General features: G+C 31.6%; 1 protein-coding gene across 2 annotated transcripts; it reads right to left on the bottom strand.

Annotated features, from left to right (window-relative positions):
* Positions 1 to 780: 780 nt before the first annotated feature.
* Positions 781 to 10572, bottom strand: LOC114273025 (inorganic pyrophosphatase TTM2). Of its 2 annotated transcripts, XM_082920650.1 has the most exons (9): positions 9495 to 10572; positions 8372 to 8521; positions 6524 to 6640; positions 6051 to 6373; positions 3971 to 4144; positions 2701 to 2895; positions 2426 to 2548; positions 2235 to 2356; positions 781 to 1134 (listed from the first exon to the last, which is right to left on the bottom strand). In XM_082920650.1, exons 1-4 carry the CDS (start codon positions 9729 to 9731, stop codon positions 6257 to 6259), a joined length of 621 nt encoding a protein of 206 aa, XP_082776776.1. In that variant the 5' UTR covers positions 9732 to 10572; the 3' UTR covers positions 781 to 1134; positions 2235 to 2356; positions 2426 to 2548; positions 2701 to 2895; positions 3971 to 4144; positions 6051 to 6256. The 2 variants fall into 2 exon arrangements, with proteins under 2 accessions (XP_082776776.1, XP_082776777.1); XM_082920651.1 differs by having other exon boundaries at positions 6051 to 6640; positions 9495 to 10557.
* Between the last annotated feature and the right edge of the window lie 6289 nt (positions 10573 to 16861).

Here is a 16861-nt window from a genome sequence, read left to right on the forward strand (position 1 = left end):
CACAAGGTGTACTTTGTTCATGCCATTCCAAAGTCTCCTTCTGGAAAGATATTGAGAAAAGATCTGAGAGACAAACTAGCCATGTCCGCAGCCTCTCTAATTCCCTCGAAACTATCACTACAAGAATTAACACTTTTGGCAACAAAAAAATTGGTCGCTAAAAGTCAATTTTTGGTCGGCAAAAGTTATCCGCGACCAATTTTTTTGGTCGCTACTTTGGTCGCCAATTGAGGGTCGGCAAAAGTAATTCGCGACCAAAATTTTGGTTGGTCGGCAAAAGTTGGATTTGCCGACTAAATTTTTGGTCGCTAAATATTTAATTACCGCGACTAATTTATTTTGTCGCTAAAACACTTTGGTCGCGAAAAGTGATATTTTCCCAACCAAATTTCTCAGTAGCCAATTGTCACATTTCGCGACCAAAAAGTTTGGTCGCCAATTATCACATTTCGCGACCAAATTTTTTGGTCGCCAATTATCACATTTCGCGACCAAAAAATTTGGTCGCCATTTGTTACTTTTCGCGACCAAAACTTTTGGTCGGCAAAAATGAGATTCCACGACCAAATTTGTTTTGGTCGGCAATAGATGTATTTTTTGCGACCAAAACTCTTGGTCGGCAATTGCCATTTTTTGCGAAAAAAAAATATTTACTTGTCGCGACTAATAAATTGGTCGCCAAAGCAGGAAAACAATACACCTGTAATTCCTAATAATTCATTCAATCCATAATAAACCTATAATTTTAAAACATCATTCAAATTAACTGAATCATTAACATTCGACACAATATTACTATTCTAAGTTTTCATTCACAAGTCACATCCATCTCGCATAACAATTTGAAACAATACATAATTCAGATTTACAACATCAGGAAAATTGCTTAATCCACTAAGTTTCCTTGATAGCCAATCAAAAAGATCCTTGCGGCCTTCCGTGCCAAGTTTCGCATCCATCAAAGCAGTAGTGTTTCTTTTCTGGTAGGTACATATATAATTGTTGATCCTTCTAAATGACCTTGCTGAAGTTTTAATCCTTCTTCTCGTTTGTTAGGCGGATCATTTATCTCACGTAACCCACAAATATCCGAGTCCTTATCAGGCGATTGACCAAAGAATTCACCTCAGGAAACTGCAATGAATAGATTCTAAGTGAATGCTTCTCATAAGAAGAGAAAAAGAATTATAGGAACACATTCTTCAGTCCGGGGAAGAGGAGAATAATTTTTCAAAGATCCCCACTTTACCATGGATTGGATAATTAGAAGAGTAATAAGATAAATGAAGTGACTAGAGTCACTAGAAGAAACATGTATAGATGGATGCACACATGCATATAAACATGTATATAAACATCACATTATGCTTCTTTTTATCAGGCCTTTTCTTTCTGGTATATATATCTACCAATTCACAAAAATCCTTCTCATAAGAAGATGGGGATGATGTTCTACTATGCTTTACCTGTACATATCAAAAAATGAATAGGAAAGATTACTGCAGGAATGAATAGATGGATGCACACAGAATGTGACATACCACTATTCAAACAGGAATAAATCAGTCTCAGTTTGACAAATAATCCAGGCATTAAAGATGGAAGCATCAGATCTTGACAGAAGGAAAAAAAATGGTGCACAACATATTAGCTCCCCTTTATCTACAAAATGCAAGTATGGGAAGACAAGGTAGAAATATTATTGGTTTAATGGCTTAAATGAGATGTGCATTCCATGCAAAAAACAAGTGCTCTTGACATTCAGCAATACTTGGTCTACCTAATATATAGATATTGTACACGTCAGGACACTAACATTACTTGCTTATTAGCTATCTATGGATCATTTATTGTTCTAATAAGTCTTCTGAGATAGTGTTAAGTTCTAATGTTTTTATAATGTGCAAAATACAATTTTACTTATTTAATCTTTGTGTGAATATAATAACAATGAGAATCAACAGGAAAACAACTGGCAATAAGAAAGATTTCAACATATAATTCAATTCCATAGATAGCTCCGAAAGGAGGGGAGCGGGAATAGACAACATACTATCATCTTCAAGCAGCTGAAATAAGTTGGTGCCACAAACAACAATAGTTCAACCACATCAATGACTAAATCTCAAACGAATGAAGAAATGTCTCTAAAGCCACACCCAGAATGTATGACAAACATATTTGTCAAATGTGAGCCAAAACTACAACGATAAATATGGGTTAGCAAATTACACCTCTTGAGATTCTTATTTCTCATGGCAACCCTCTCCGCAGCTCAAGAAAGTGCTTCTTTGGGACTTGCTACCACCAGATCATCATCCATGCTGAGTTTTGTCTTCAAGTCATCTGGTAATGCCTGCAAAATGATTAGATCAGGAAAAGAGTGCTTGGAAAAAGACATTAGAAGCTCTGGAAGTTTCCATACCATAACCTCATCTACAAGTTTCTCCAGCTGTATTTGTTCTAAATAAGTACGAGGAACGTATGACCCTTCCAATTCCAACTGCTCGGCCACATACTTTACAAGTAGGCGATCTTTTCCTTGCACCTGCAATGAAAATAGCATCCATTTTTAGTTAGAATTTTTAGCTCTAATGAAGAGATTAAAAGTTTAGAACAATTAAGAGACAAAAAAAATTATGGTGTACGGTTCCATCATTGTACTCTCTAGCAAGCAGATGATGAAAAATCTTGTATTACCTGAACATAATGGCAGTTTAGTTGTTCTAACCAATTAATTTTCACACACACCCTTTCATCAGAGAATACATGGCTACTTCGTTTTAGGATAGCCGCTATCGTGTATCCCAAGGCCATCAAGCCACCAAGAAGCCGCACACTGACTTCAAAAGTTATTCTTGGTGATATGACAAATGAAGAATCTGTAACCCATTCCTGAAATTAAAAAGGATAATTAGTCTGATCAGACAGCACTATGCAAGTCTTTTCATTTTTCTTGATATCAAAATTTGCAGCAAATTCAGAGAGCCAAAAAAAGGCTGATACCAAGCATAAAAGAGGGAATTGAATAACCTTAAGTTAATCTTGAATCAAATTAAAAACCAGAGACAAGATCATAAATAACTGATACCAACATTTAGCCTTTTTTCCTTATAGATTCTGTTTGGTTTCTAAGAAAGAAATTGGTTAATGTAGCCATTAAGCAACAAATTCAACAAGAGTTGCAGATATATAACCATGATGGTATGCTTAGCACTCGGCAGGTAGCAAAACATATCAAGATATCCAATGTGTCATACAGAACCCTCACCACCTTCAGTCCAAAATCCAACTAAAACTGTTTTATATTTAAAGATTTTTCCTTCTTCAGTCTGTAAACATCAGAAAGAATTGCTTTGCTTCATAAAATTTGCTCAACAAAATATGACTCTGTGTATTTAGAACTACAAATATCTGAAGTTTTTAAGTAAATATAGGTTAAGATTATACACACAAACATTATGATTACAGTAGAAACTGTTAAGTCACCACTACTGCCAAAAGCTTAAGCTGTTACGAAATGAGTCCAACAATGTATATTAAGCTATCTAACACCCTCATTCACGTGCAACCTTGTCTTGCAAGTGGAGATGCAAATATCCGTGCATAGAGAGAAGAGAGAATGCAAATGAGAGACAAAACACCCATACATAAAGAGAAGAAAAAATGCACACAGGGACCAAATACAAACGTAGAGACTGGAACCCAAAACTTCCCACAACTTGAGCTCCAATACTATGTTAAGACACCACTAGTCTTAAAAGCTTAAGTTGTTAGGAAATTGACTCAACAAGTTATATCAAGCCATCTAACATAAGCAATATATATATTGAAGATTTTTTAAACAGCATCATTTTCTAAAAAATATGCTGACTACTAAAATAAGTGAAGGAAACATGATAAAGAACTAAACTTTTGAAGAACTGTCTGTGCATTCCTAAGGTGCCATTATTATAATAAAGGGACGAACCTCAAACATGAGATTGTATTTTCCATCTTTGTTCCGCATCCTCAAATATGATTGGCATGATTCAGGATCTTCACCAGGTGGTAAAAGATATATATCATAAGTCTGCTCCATAGTTTCTTTGTGTTCTTCTGACATGACAGCCTTGATTTCATCCACTGTCACTTTCTTTGATGACTAAAATAAAAATGCAGTACATAGCTATTAAAATAAATCTATATAAGTCAACATTGAAGAAACATTTTAGCTTTGGGCATTGATGGGCAATCATAAAATACGACAAATACATGAAAAAACATAAGAAAGAGAGAATTAAGAAGAGACTAAACCTTCAAAATGTAAATAGGAGACTGAAACCCAGTGAATGGGTTGAACTTGTTGATGATTTTTATATTCTAGGTAGAAACAATCATCAACCGTTCTAAGGCAACACTGCCGTTCTCAGTCAAACAGTTAACTAATGAACATTATAGGAACAAAAAATCTTCAGTAGAAATTGAAATCAACAAGAAGGAAAAAATTAAACCTAGATTTGAGGTAAGAGATGTGTATATTGATCCAAAAATATTATGAATGTGAGGAAACTCCAATCAAATTACATAAACCAAAGTAGATAACCAAGCTTAAATTCAAAAATATTATGATTGACTCATGAACACTATTAAATGATCTCAGGTATCACACGTCAATTCAAACTATCCCACTTGAAATTAATAAGAAAATGGCAAGAGCACAAAAGTTGTGCCACTTTCAGTATAATGCATTCTCCAACTCAATTTTTACAATATAGAAAACCATCAATAAAGAGCTGAAAACCCAAGCCATGGTTAACTCTCAATAAAAAATTAGAAAATCTGGAGAATCAACACCCATCTGGTTCACATGGTTCTTTCTTATCCATATAAGCACCATAACATAATATAAGGGAAAGAACTGCTAGTGACAACCAATGCATTCATAGCAGAAGACAAAAAAAAAAAGTGCAGCAGCAATTGCTTAATGCTATTTTCATATGTCAATAAATCAGTAACTGGCTAACAAAAAAGTTGGAAGAAGCAATTGCTTATTGCTATTTTATGTCGGTCCAATACAACCAACTGCAACAGAACCACTAGTGAATCACACATGCTTTTGTAAACACATATGGTTGCTAACATCAGGATCCTATGTCAGATTGATAAGTTCAAGGTCTCGTGGATCAAATCAAATATTGTGTGTGTGTGTGTGTGTGTGTGAGAGAGAGAGAGAGAGAGAGAGAGAGAGAGAGACCGTTAAACATGATGTATATTAAAATAATAAAGGGAAAAAAAATCACTGGCTCAGTGATTCTACAAGATCCTACACTATCCTACTTGCAATTTTGCTATAATACTGATTTTATGCTGATTTGGATGTTATTCAGATCATGATTTTAATAAAAATGGTGCCATCCCAGTTATTGACCATGCAAAATTTAGGAAGGCTGTATCAGAAAATCAAGCAGAAATTCCAATATTAACTACATCATTAATATAATAAATTGAAAAACAGAGGAATAGTAAGAACGGGAAAAATGCAAATGCAAAAACCTTGTAGCTCTACTGATTCTTCTATTCCATCTAATAAATCCATTTAATAAAAAACTACAATTAAAACTAACCATGCAAATTACTCAACATTCTTTCTCACCCCAAAAAAATAAAACTGCTTTGGCGAATTGTCAAAGTCTCTTTGGCTTGAGAATCAAAAGCTGGGTTGTCAATAAGAGCATTGACAAAAAAGAAAATGCAAATGCAAATGGTCTTCAACATTGAATTAGTCTTCAACATTGAATTAGATGTATACATTTCAATCTTAGCTTTCTTTCATAATAATACCATAGTTTTCTTTCAGACATCTAAGCTCCCAGCACCCTCGATTATTGAGAACCAACACTCGGGACAAGTAGAATTCAAATTATTTTGCAAAATATTTAAAGAATAAGTGCCTGTCATTTCAGTTTAGAACCTTTCCTCCTAATTTTTCCCCTAGGTTTGCTCATCTAACGAAACAGATTAAGAACAAACACAATAACTTCTAACTGCACATAGAATGAAGAATATACCTTTATAAAAAGTTGTCAAAATTTCATAAGTACCAAGGCGAGCGCCAACACCTAAAATCCTTCCCAACATTAACCACCCAAAACCACTGTGCAAACCTACAATGTTCATTGAAGAGAATATTCATTTAACTAGCAGTAATAAACCAGAATCATAAATAACTTAAGCTCACATGTAGCTGTTAACCTTATCTACATGACTCATTGCACTAATGGAAGCTCAAGCAAGACAATAAGTTAATCGAATTACCTGCATGTCCTGATAAAGTTTTAACTCTATCAAGAACCTGAGCTGTAGTCAGCTGTTTATTAGAAACTGACCCTAACTGTTATTTTCTCCACCACAACAAATAAGCATCAATATTAGAAACAGATAGTCATATGCTAACAAACAGTTCCAAAATCAACACCAACATGCATACGCACACACATATGAGCATACAAATGCAGACAGAGGTTGGTTTCAAACTTCGAACCTGTATAAGGACTTTGATAGTATCAAGAGGGTAAGTGAGGGCAGTGCCCAATGTGACTGAACCTGCAGCAGCAACTGCATGTGTAGCAAACATCTGGTTCTTCATCAGTTCTTCCATCTGAAAGATTTGCACAAATGTCAAAAACAACTAGGCAGTCCACAACCTGAAACTGAAGTTCTGAAGAGTCTTTATATCAGATTCAAACAGTTTTTTGGAGATCCAATTTCTTCTATCTTCATATGGTTACAGAAAAGTACCCTCAATGCATACATTAAGCACTCACAATATGTAAAGACAGAAAAAAATATATTAATCATAATTCTCAATGTGTGTGCATCCAACATGCTTCCAACTACATATGCTTAAAATTTAGCTCTATATGAATTTGCAATTACATGGTAAATATGAAGAGATACCGGGTCTGACCAGATTTTATAAAAGACGGAATATAGGAAATTACAGCTGTGCAAGTGAACCACACTAAAAATAGATTTGGAGCTTAAATTCTATAGTTGGGATTCGGTGTAGTTTTCAACAGTTGGTAATCGCTAAAAACAAAGAGAATCAAACTACCAATCATGTCAAAATGATGTGGCAACATCATGAAAAGCTCGAAACAGATTATACCTGTGATATATCTCTACTTTCAATATAGTCATGTAGCTTCATAATAAACCAATTTCATCCATTAATTTATTACATTGGGTCAATTTAGTCCAATTTATAACCTATATTAAGAAATTGGATAGATATCAAACAAAAAATGGCCCATTCAAAAGGGACTGGATCATTTCAAATTGGACATAAATCCGAGTTCACTTTGAAAGGGTGAATGAACTATTTTACTCCTTTGTTTCAGTCTAAAATTCAAGGGATTGTTATTAATTGCATTTTGAACTATAATTTCCTTTGAAGGCTCAATTTTCCATCAGAAGGGTAGAAGCACGAGGGTGCCCAAAAATGTTAGGAAAGATGATGTACTTAGTAACAAGGATTAAAAACCTTTGGTGAGACTACATACCAAGCACAAGTTTAAAAAAAAAAATAAAAAAAATATATCTCAACGTCATATACTCGTATACCACTTAAAAGCTTGTGTTTGGTATCTAAAGCAATCTACAATTCATATACTCGTCATATACTTGTATAGGGGACAATCAGACCAACATAATAATTTCTATTAATAATCTCCTCATGCAAAGCAATCTACATAGCCTACTTCAGTTAAAAGCACCATAAGGCCTTAGATCAAAAAACTATATGTAGATTGTTCAATGCATTAACTACTCAATTTAGATACCAAAAATTTTATGTCTATACAAAACCTATGAAGAGGGAGTTCAATACCTGTTCAATGATAGCAAAATAATGTGGATTAGCCTGCAAAAAGTTGTCTCAAATTTAGTAAGTCAAGCTTGTTCAATATACAATTGCCCAACAATCCTGAGAGAACAAATGAAAGATCAGTTCCTTTAGCCCTTAGCATAAGTCTAAGATTATGTAAATAACTTCATTCAATCTTAGTATTATGATTTTCAGATGTATAATTCCAGTCAGAGACAAAGACATTGAATAAAGTTTTCATACATTGCAGTCAGAGCACTAGGAGTTAGTACATCAGAGAAAGAACATAGCACAATAGTGGCAATTTTTTAGTGCCCCACAAGCATGGCAATGCACATTCTCTGATTGATTTGAAGATGGTGATGAATTAGCTTGCACAAAACAATAGCCAATAGAACTGCATTTCATGAAATTGCATTCAAACCCACACCCTAAATAAATTTATAAGGAAGCCCAAAGGTGAAACACGCAAGTTCAAACTATCCACATGTTTGCGGATTTTACCTCATCATTCATCACCCACCCACCTCCAACAATTTCTAACTGTGCATTCTTCACTAGATTGATGAAAGATTCTTTTTTAGTTTCTGAGGCATCCTTCCACCATCTCTCCAAATAAGACATCTCCTCCCATATAAATTTGCAGCGAGGATCCTGCAAATCCAAGTTCAAAGAATGTTAATTAGTATAGCATTCAACATTAATAACTTTTTGCCATAGACTAGGCAAAGATAATATCAATAAACTAGCAATCCAACCCCAATTAAGTTCAAGGCAATTGACACACACCATAATTGAGAGAGAGAGAGAGAGAGAGAGAGAGAGAGAAAACCTGTTAGTGAGCGTTTCACTTCTTAGGTTCATTAGTAGTTTTCAAAGCCAACAAGTATGCATTTTTTCTCATCCAATAAACTAAATGCTTGAGTCCCCAAAAAATCATTTGTTAAACTACTAGATTGAACATTCTTGAGAGAGAGAGCATTTGGTAACGGAAACCTGCTAGTGAGCCTCTCACTTTTTAGTTCCATTAGTAGTTTTCAAAGCCAACAAGTTTGCATATATTTTCTCATCCAATAAACTAAATGCCTGAGTATCTAAAAAATCATTTGTGAAATTACTCTACTATATATTACAGACTTTTTTTTCATCACTTACATCCAATTCACTTGGTCCAATAATTGATGAAATATATAATTTGTCAAAATTCAACCAAAAATGTGAATTTGTGTGGAAGTATCTTATTCCGTAATGAAGACCATTAGATTCTTTTGCATGAAGTATAATTTTTTTCTCAGTAAGTTTACCGGCACTATAGTTAAGCTAGATCGAAAGCAGAATCATTGTTCATCAATAATCAAGATCAGTAAAACCCAACAAAATTAAGATCAAGCAACTACTGCTAACTAATTAAACTCTCAGTTCACAAACAGAACCCAACTGAATTCAGATCAATAAAGAACATTTCAAACCCAAAATTAAACCCAGATCACCTTTGAAATCAGTAAAACCCAACAAAATTAAGATCAAGCAACTAGTACTAACTAATTAAACTCAGTTTACAAAAAGAACCCAACTGAATTCAGATCAAGGAACAACATTTCAAACCCCAAAATTAAACCCAGATCACCTTCGAAAGAGCCTCGACGATGGTATCAAGAATATGCCTCGACTGTCGATCATAATACTCCTCAACAGTGAGCTTCCAACCCGGGTCATTATGCGAATGAGGGACCACAAAAACCTTCAAGGTCTCCGAATCCCACTCGTTCCCTTCGTATCTCACCCCCCAACCCTGCTTACACGGCCCAGAAATGAGGAGTCCATTAGACAGAGGGCGATGTCGATGGCGATGTGCGACGGACATGAGCAATGGTGGTAAGGGACTTCGGTGAGCTAGAGAGAGTGGGCACCGATTGAGAGAGAACACAGAAAGAGGGAGGGGCGGGCCAACATAGAGAGACACAGATTAGGGCTTTTTTTAGATAGAGACAAGGGAGATCGGGCTTTAATTTTTTTTCTGTCGAGCACCAAATGGGCAATGTCAGATGGGACGATTTCTTCTTCGGAGAGGCGGGTTTCAAGGGTGTCTTGCCATTGATTGTGGTGGTGGGTTTTGAGGATGTCACAGAGTTCGTTGACGAGTCGCTTGATGTGGGGTTTGAAGGAGAAGGAAGGGGAAGAACTGGGTTTGGGGTTGTGACGAGCTATGATACGGGAGAGAAGGGTTTTCGACATGAGAGAAAAAATGAGGTTTGGGGAGTCATCTGCTACTTCGAAAGTGTTGTTCCTTTCATTGTTCCACACTTGCAAGTTGCAACAGTAGTACATGGATACAACTAATGAGGAGTGGGACGGTGGTTCAAATTTCATTTCCCCCCTTCATCTTTCAAATTTTTCCCCAAATTTTTGGCGACTAAAAGATCAAATTAGTCGCAAAAATAGGTTCTTTCGCCGACAAATTTTTTTGGTCGCCAAATCTCAATCAACGGCGACTAAAATATTAGTCGCTAAAAGTACTAATTTGGCGACTAATTTTTTTTGGTTGCTGAAAATAAGTTTTTCGCGACCAAATTTTTGGTCGCCAAAAAATATGTGACCTTCCGCGACCAAATTTGTAATTGGTCGGCAAAAGTATACCACTTTCTGCGACCAACATATTTTTTGGTTGCCAAAATATAACCTTCTGCGACCAATAATATTTGGTCGCCAAAAATAATGATCATTCGCGACTAATTAATATTTGGTCGCCAAATGTCATTTTTTTGCGACCAAAATTTTTTTGGTCGGCAAAAGTGGTCGCAAAATGTGTAAATTCTTGTAGTGTATATATATGTATCTGTTTGATTTCCATCTTCGTGTAAGCATTAATTAGAAGCCCTTTCAGTTCAAAAACAGAGAATTTCTCTGGTTTCAACCCAGAGAAAATTCAGTTCAAAAATTAGAGAATTTCTCTGGTTTCAACCCCAGACAAATTCTCTGGATCGAATTTTCTCTGGATCGAATTTTCTCTAGATTGATGTTGAGGGACCTTAGACATCATAAAAATATTGAGTGTCCTTTATGCTATAAAATCATAATACCAGGGACCTTAAAAAAAAAACCCCATAAATAAATCAGCCAATAGGTTTTTTTTAATCTATTTCGTAAATTAAAAAATCAATAATTTTAGAATGAAAGTTTATAATTCTTAGGAGGCATCTCATTGGAAACCCCCTTTTTTCTTATATTAAATAAATAAATCGGTCAATAGATTTTTTTAATCTCTTTTATAAATTAAAAAATAAATAATTTTAAAATGAGAGTTTGGAGCTGGTTTGTCATTAGAAACCTCATTTTCCTTACATAATATAATAGATAGATAATAGGTAGATAGATATGATTTTGTTTGCTTAATTAATGTCTAACGCAGTAGCAGGTGAAACAGATTCCTAAAGTTTGTTTACCCACGTTATAGAAATTGTATTTCACTTAATTGTATTCTACTAAAAGTATGATTCTTCATAGTGTTTAATTTGGTAATCCAGTTCTGAAGGGATTCCTTTATATATGTATCTATCTATCTATACTATTATAAAGTGAACACCTCAACTCATGACCATGGGTTTAAGTACGAGGACTCTTACCACTTAAGTTAAGTACACATTGTAATATTAATTTCATTATTATTTTTTTTTATTCCTACTTATTTAAATTACACACACATCATGTGTGCCCCCACTAGTATATATATATATATATGGAATTACAAATTCATTAGGAAACCAAATTAAAGTAGGAAACCCTTCCCCCACTCGACTAACATATATAATAAATCATTGACACGCGGCTTATCTTCCAAATTAATCTAATCTCATTGGTTTTCTACGCATAGCTTGTAGAAGATCAAGCAAGACTCAAGAAGCATGGTAATGATGATGATGGCTTCTTCTTCAAGTGTTGCTGCTGCTGCGAAAAAATTAGTAGTAGTAGTTGTCGGGGTGTTGTTACTCGTACTCTCAAACGCAGTCCTTGGCGATGAGGAGTTCCTGATGCCGTTGGACTGGTGCGTTCGGAGCCACTTTGATCCTATACCACCCCCATCTGACGATCCAGAAGGAGACAAGTATGCGGCCGCATTGCATTGCCAGAGTTGTCATTCAATTTATCGCTCTGTTTTCCACTTTGCATTGCCAGATTCGTGGCCACCTGAATACGTTACCGCCCTAAAAAAGGTTCCCTATTTGAAGAACAACCAATCCGGCCTCAATTACTATCTCAATCTTGATCATCCTGTTTCATATTGCAAATTCCCTAATTGGATCTGGTATAACAAGGGTGAATATTTGAGAAGTAAAGGCCTAATATGAGAAATTAAACAACATTATTATTATTATTGAATTTATGCTCTCAATTTTTTTTTCTTTTTTTATCTTTTATTAGTAATAGTAATAATCTTATTCAAGTGTGGTGTTGTGGTTTGGTTTCTTGTAAATTAGTTACTTCACTATTTATTTATGATATTTTACCCTATATATATATATATATATATATGTCTACAGGCTCATGTGGTTAGTTTTAAATGACTTATTGTTTGGTCTTGATATGGACTCTTAGACCCGTTCATTTTTAGAGATAAAATGGAGGGTTCATAGTGAGGGAATTAAATAAAATTGTATTTGTTTTAATGATAGTTGTTAGTGTAGGAATTGATTTTCACTTAACAAAAAATACAAAAAATTAAACATTCATGTTCAAAAAAAATGCCCAGCATGTAAAAAAATAAAAAATAAATAAAAAATTTCTAGTCATTGTCACTATTTTTCTAATACTATCTCTATCTCCTCCATCTCAATCCCCCTTCTAAGACCAATCTTAATACCAAGGAATTAGGAATCTCCTCTCCATCTCTTAAAACAAACACCCCATATAGTAAATCTAACCTCACTATCCATCCCAATCCCCCTTATAACCCCAAACAAACGGGCCTTACTGGCTAATATGGACACTGTGGCTCACTTCCTAAATAGGTGTGATTGTATAAAATATTTCAAATTGATTTTTATATAAAATATACAATTCTCAAATTTTTAATCACACTTAATCTGAATGAGTGTAATAATATTTATTTTTTATGTCACTTTCTAATTAAGTGTGATTATATATATATATATATATATTTTAATCACACTTCTAATTAATGTGTGATTATATATATATATATATATAGGGTAAATTACACTGACACCCCCTGAGATTTATGTTTATTACAGTTCTCCCCTCACGTTTTGGAAATTGCATCTCCCTCCCTGAGGTTTAAAGTTTCATTACAGATTCCCTCCCTCAACAATTTAATTTTTTAAAAATACTAATTTTTCCCTCACTAGGTAAATTACATTGACACCCTTTACATTTTAGAAATTACAATCCACTTCCTAAGGTTTAAAGTATCATTATCAATTGCCCCCTCGGCTAGTATTAGTTGGAAAAAAAATTCATTGAAAAAAAAATAATTGGAAAAAAAAATTATTTGAAAAAAAAATAAATTGAAAAAAAAAATTGTTAGTAAAATTTGTAAATTTCTGTTTAAAAACCAACATAAACTTATTTTTTGAATTTACTTTTTTTCCTCAAATTTACAAATTGAGACAACCATTTATTAATAAAAAAAATTATCAAATAAGTTTTTATAACAGTTTTTTTAATTTTTGTAAATATAAATTGAAAACTGAAAACGAAATGGTTACCCAACAGGCATCATATGGTAAAAATGTCATAAAATTAACAAATAATTAAATAAGTTACCAACATAAGAAATGACTTATCAAAAGATTCTTAGACTATGTATGGTTTGATTTTTAGAAAAAAAAAATTAAAAATTAAAAATTAATTTGGTTAAGAAATAAAAAATAAAAAATAATTATCATTTTTATATAATTTTTATCTTTCGAGTGGTTAGAAATAATTTTTACAAATTAAATTGAAACAGCCATATGTATGTATATAACCTGCCCAAAAGTTAAAATGATAATTATTTTTTACCCTTAAATGATTATTATTTTTTATTTTTTATTTCTTAACCAAATTAATTTTCAATTTTTTTTAAAAAAATCTAAAAATCCAACCATATATGGCCTAAGAATCTTTTGATAAGTCATTTCTTACGTTGGTAACTTATTTAATTATTTGTTAATTTTATAACATTTTTACCATCTAAAGCCTGTTTGCTAATCATTTCATTTTCAGTTTTCAATTTATATTTACAAAAATTTTAAAAACTGTCATAAAAACTTGCTTGGATATTTTTTTTGGTTTATAAATGGTTGTCTCAGTTTGTAAATATAAGGAAAAAACGTAAATTCAAAAAATAAGTTTACGTTGGTTTTTAAACAGAAATTTAAAAATTTTACTAGCAAATTTTTTTTTCAATTACTTTTTTTTCAATTAATTTTTTTTCAAATAATTTTTTTCCAGTTAATTTTTTTAGGTAAATTACACTAACACCCCCTAAGATTTATGTTTATTACAGTTTTTCCCCTCACATTTTGGAAATTACATCTCCCCCTGAAGTTTAATGTTTCATTAGAGATTTCCCCTTTTAGCAATTTAATTTTTTTAAATACTAATTTTGCCCTCACTGGGTAAATCACATTAACACCCCTCACATTTTAGAAATTACAATCCCCTCCCTAAGGTTTAAAGTAGCATTACCAATTGCCCCCTTGGTTAGTATTAGTTGGAAAAAAAATTCATTGAAAAAAAATTATTTGAAAAAAATTAATTAAAAAAAAAATTTGTTAATAAAATTTTTAAATTTCTATTTAAAAACCAACATAAACTCATTTTTTGAATTTACGTTTTTTCCTCAAATTTACAAATTGAGACAACTATTTATAAATCAAAAAAAATTATCGAACAAGTTTTTATGACAGCTTTTTAAATTTTTGTAAATATAAATTGAAAACTAAAAACGATGGTAAAAATATCGTAAAATTGACAAATAATTAAATAAGTTACCAACATAAGAAATGACTTATCAAAAGATTCTTAGGCTATGTATGGTTTGATTTTTAGAAAAAAAAAATTAAAAATTAAAAATTAATTTGGTTAAGAAATAAAAAATAAAAAAATAATTATCAATTTATATAATTTTTATCTTTCGAGTGGTTAGAAATAATTTTTTACAAATTAAATTGAAACAGCCATACGTATGCATATAACCTGCCCAAAAGTTAAAATGATAATTATTTTTTACCCTTAAATGATTATTATTCTTTATTTTTTATTTCTTAACCAAATTAATTTACAATTTTAAAAACAAATTCTAAAAATCAAACTATATATGGCCTAAGAATCTTTTGATAAGTTATTTCTTACGTTGGTAACTTATTTAATTATTTGTTAATTATATAACATTTTTACCATCCAATGCCTGTTTGCTAATCATTTCATTTTCAGTTTTCAATTTATATTTACAAAAATTTTAAAAACTGTCATAAAAGCTTGTTTGATAATTTTTTTTGTTTATAAATGGTTGTCTCAGTTTGTAAATTTGAGGAAAAAACGTAAATTCAAAAAATAAGTTTACGTTGGTTTTTAAACAGAAATTTAAAAATTTTACTAGCAAAAATTTTTTTCAATTACTTTTTTTTTTTCAATTAATTTTTTTTCAAATAATTTTTTTCCCAGTTAATTTTTTTAGGTAAATTACACTAACACCCCCTGAGATTTATGTTTATTACAGTTTCCCCCCTCACATTTTGAAAATTACATCTCCCCTTGAGGTTTAAAGTTTCATTAGAGATTTCCCCTTTTAGCAATTTAATTTTTTTAAATACTAATTTTGCCCTCACTGAGTAAATTACATTCACACCCCTCACATTTTGGAAATTACAATCCCCTCCATAAGGTTTAAAGTAACATTACCAATTGCCTCCTTGGTTAGTATTAGTTGAAAAAAAAATAATTAAAAAAAAATTAATTGAAAAAAAATTTGTTAGTAAAATTTTTAAATTTCTGTTTAAAAACCAACATAAACTCATTTTTTGAATTTACGTTTTTTCCTCAAATTTACAAACTGAGACAACCATTTATAAATCAAAAAAATTATCAAACAAGTTTTTATGACAGTTTTTTAAATTTTTGTAAATAAAAATTGAAAACTAAAAACAATGGTAAAAATGTCGTAAAATTAACAAATAATTAAATAAGTTACCAACATAAGAAATGAATTATCAAAAGATTCTTAGGCTATGTATGGTTTGATATTTAGAAAAAAAATTTAAAGATTAAAAATTAATTTGGTTAAGAAATAAAAAATAAAAAATAATTATCATTTTTATATAATTTTTATCTTTCGAGTGGTTAGAAATAATTTCTTACAAATTAAATTGAAACAGCCATACGTATGTATATAACCTGCCTAAAAGTTAAAATGATAATTATTTTTTACCCTTAAATGATTATTATTTTTTATTTCTTATTTCTTAACCAAATTAATTATCAATTTTTAAAAATCAAAATTCTAAAAATCAATTTTGGAAATTACAATCCCCTCTTTAAGGTTTAAAGTAGCATTACGAATTGCCCTCTTGGTTAGTATTAGTTGGAAAAAAAAATTATTGAAAAAAAAAATTAATTGGAAAAAAATTATTTGAAAAAAAAGATTAATTGAAAAAAAAAGTTTGTTAGTAAAGGTTTTAAATTTCTGTTTAAAAACCAACGTAAGCTCATTTTTTATATTTACGTTTTTTTTTTCAAATTTACAAACTAAGACAACCATTTATAAACTAAAAAAAATTATCATACAAGTTTTTATTACAGTTTTTAATTTTTTTGTAAATATAATTTGAAAACTGAAAACGAAATGGTTACCAAACAGGCTTGATGGTAAAAATGTCGTAAAATTAACAAATAATTAATTAAGTTACCAACGTAATAAATTACTTATCAAAAGATTCTTAGGCTATGTATAGTTTGATTTTTAGAATTTTTTTTTAAAATTAAAAATTAATTTGG

Source organism: Camellia sinensis, chromosome 3, assembly GCF_055761805.1.
Source record: "Camellia sinensis isolate YWXY chromosome 3, ASM5576180v1, whole genome shotgun sequence".
Taxonomy (NCBI): Eukaryota; Viridiplantae; Streptophyta; class Magnoliopsida; order Ericales; family Theaceae; genus Camellia; species Camellia sinensis.

Bases quoted from the DNA above. Each gene is read 5' to 3' on its own strand.
- LOC114273025 (XM_082920650.1), bottom strand. From the start codon at position 9,731: ATGTCCGTCGCACATCGCCATCGACATCGCCCTCTGTCTAATGGACTC. The intron at 8,522-9,494 runs GTGATCTGGGTT...TTGGATTTGCAG, and splicing joins TCGTCGAGGCTCTTTCGAAG to GATCCTCGCTGCAAATTTAT. The intron at 6,374-6,523 runs GTTCGAAGTTTG...AGAAAATAACAG, and splicing joins CTATCAAAGTCCTTATACAG to TTAGGGTCAGTTTCTAATAA.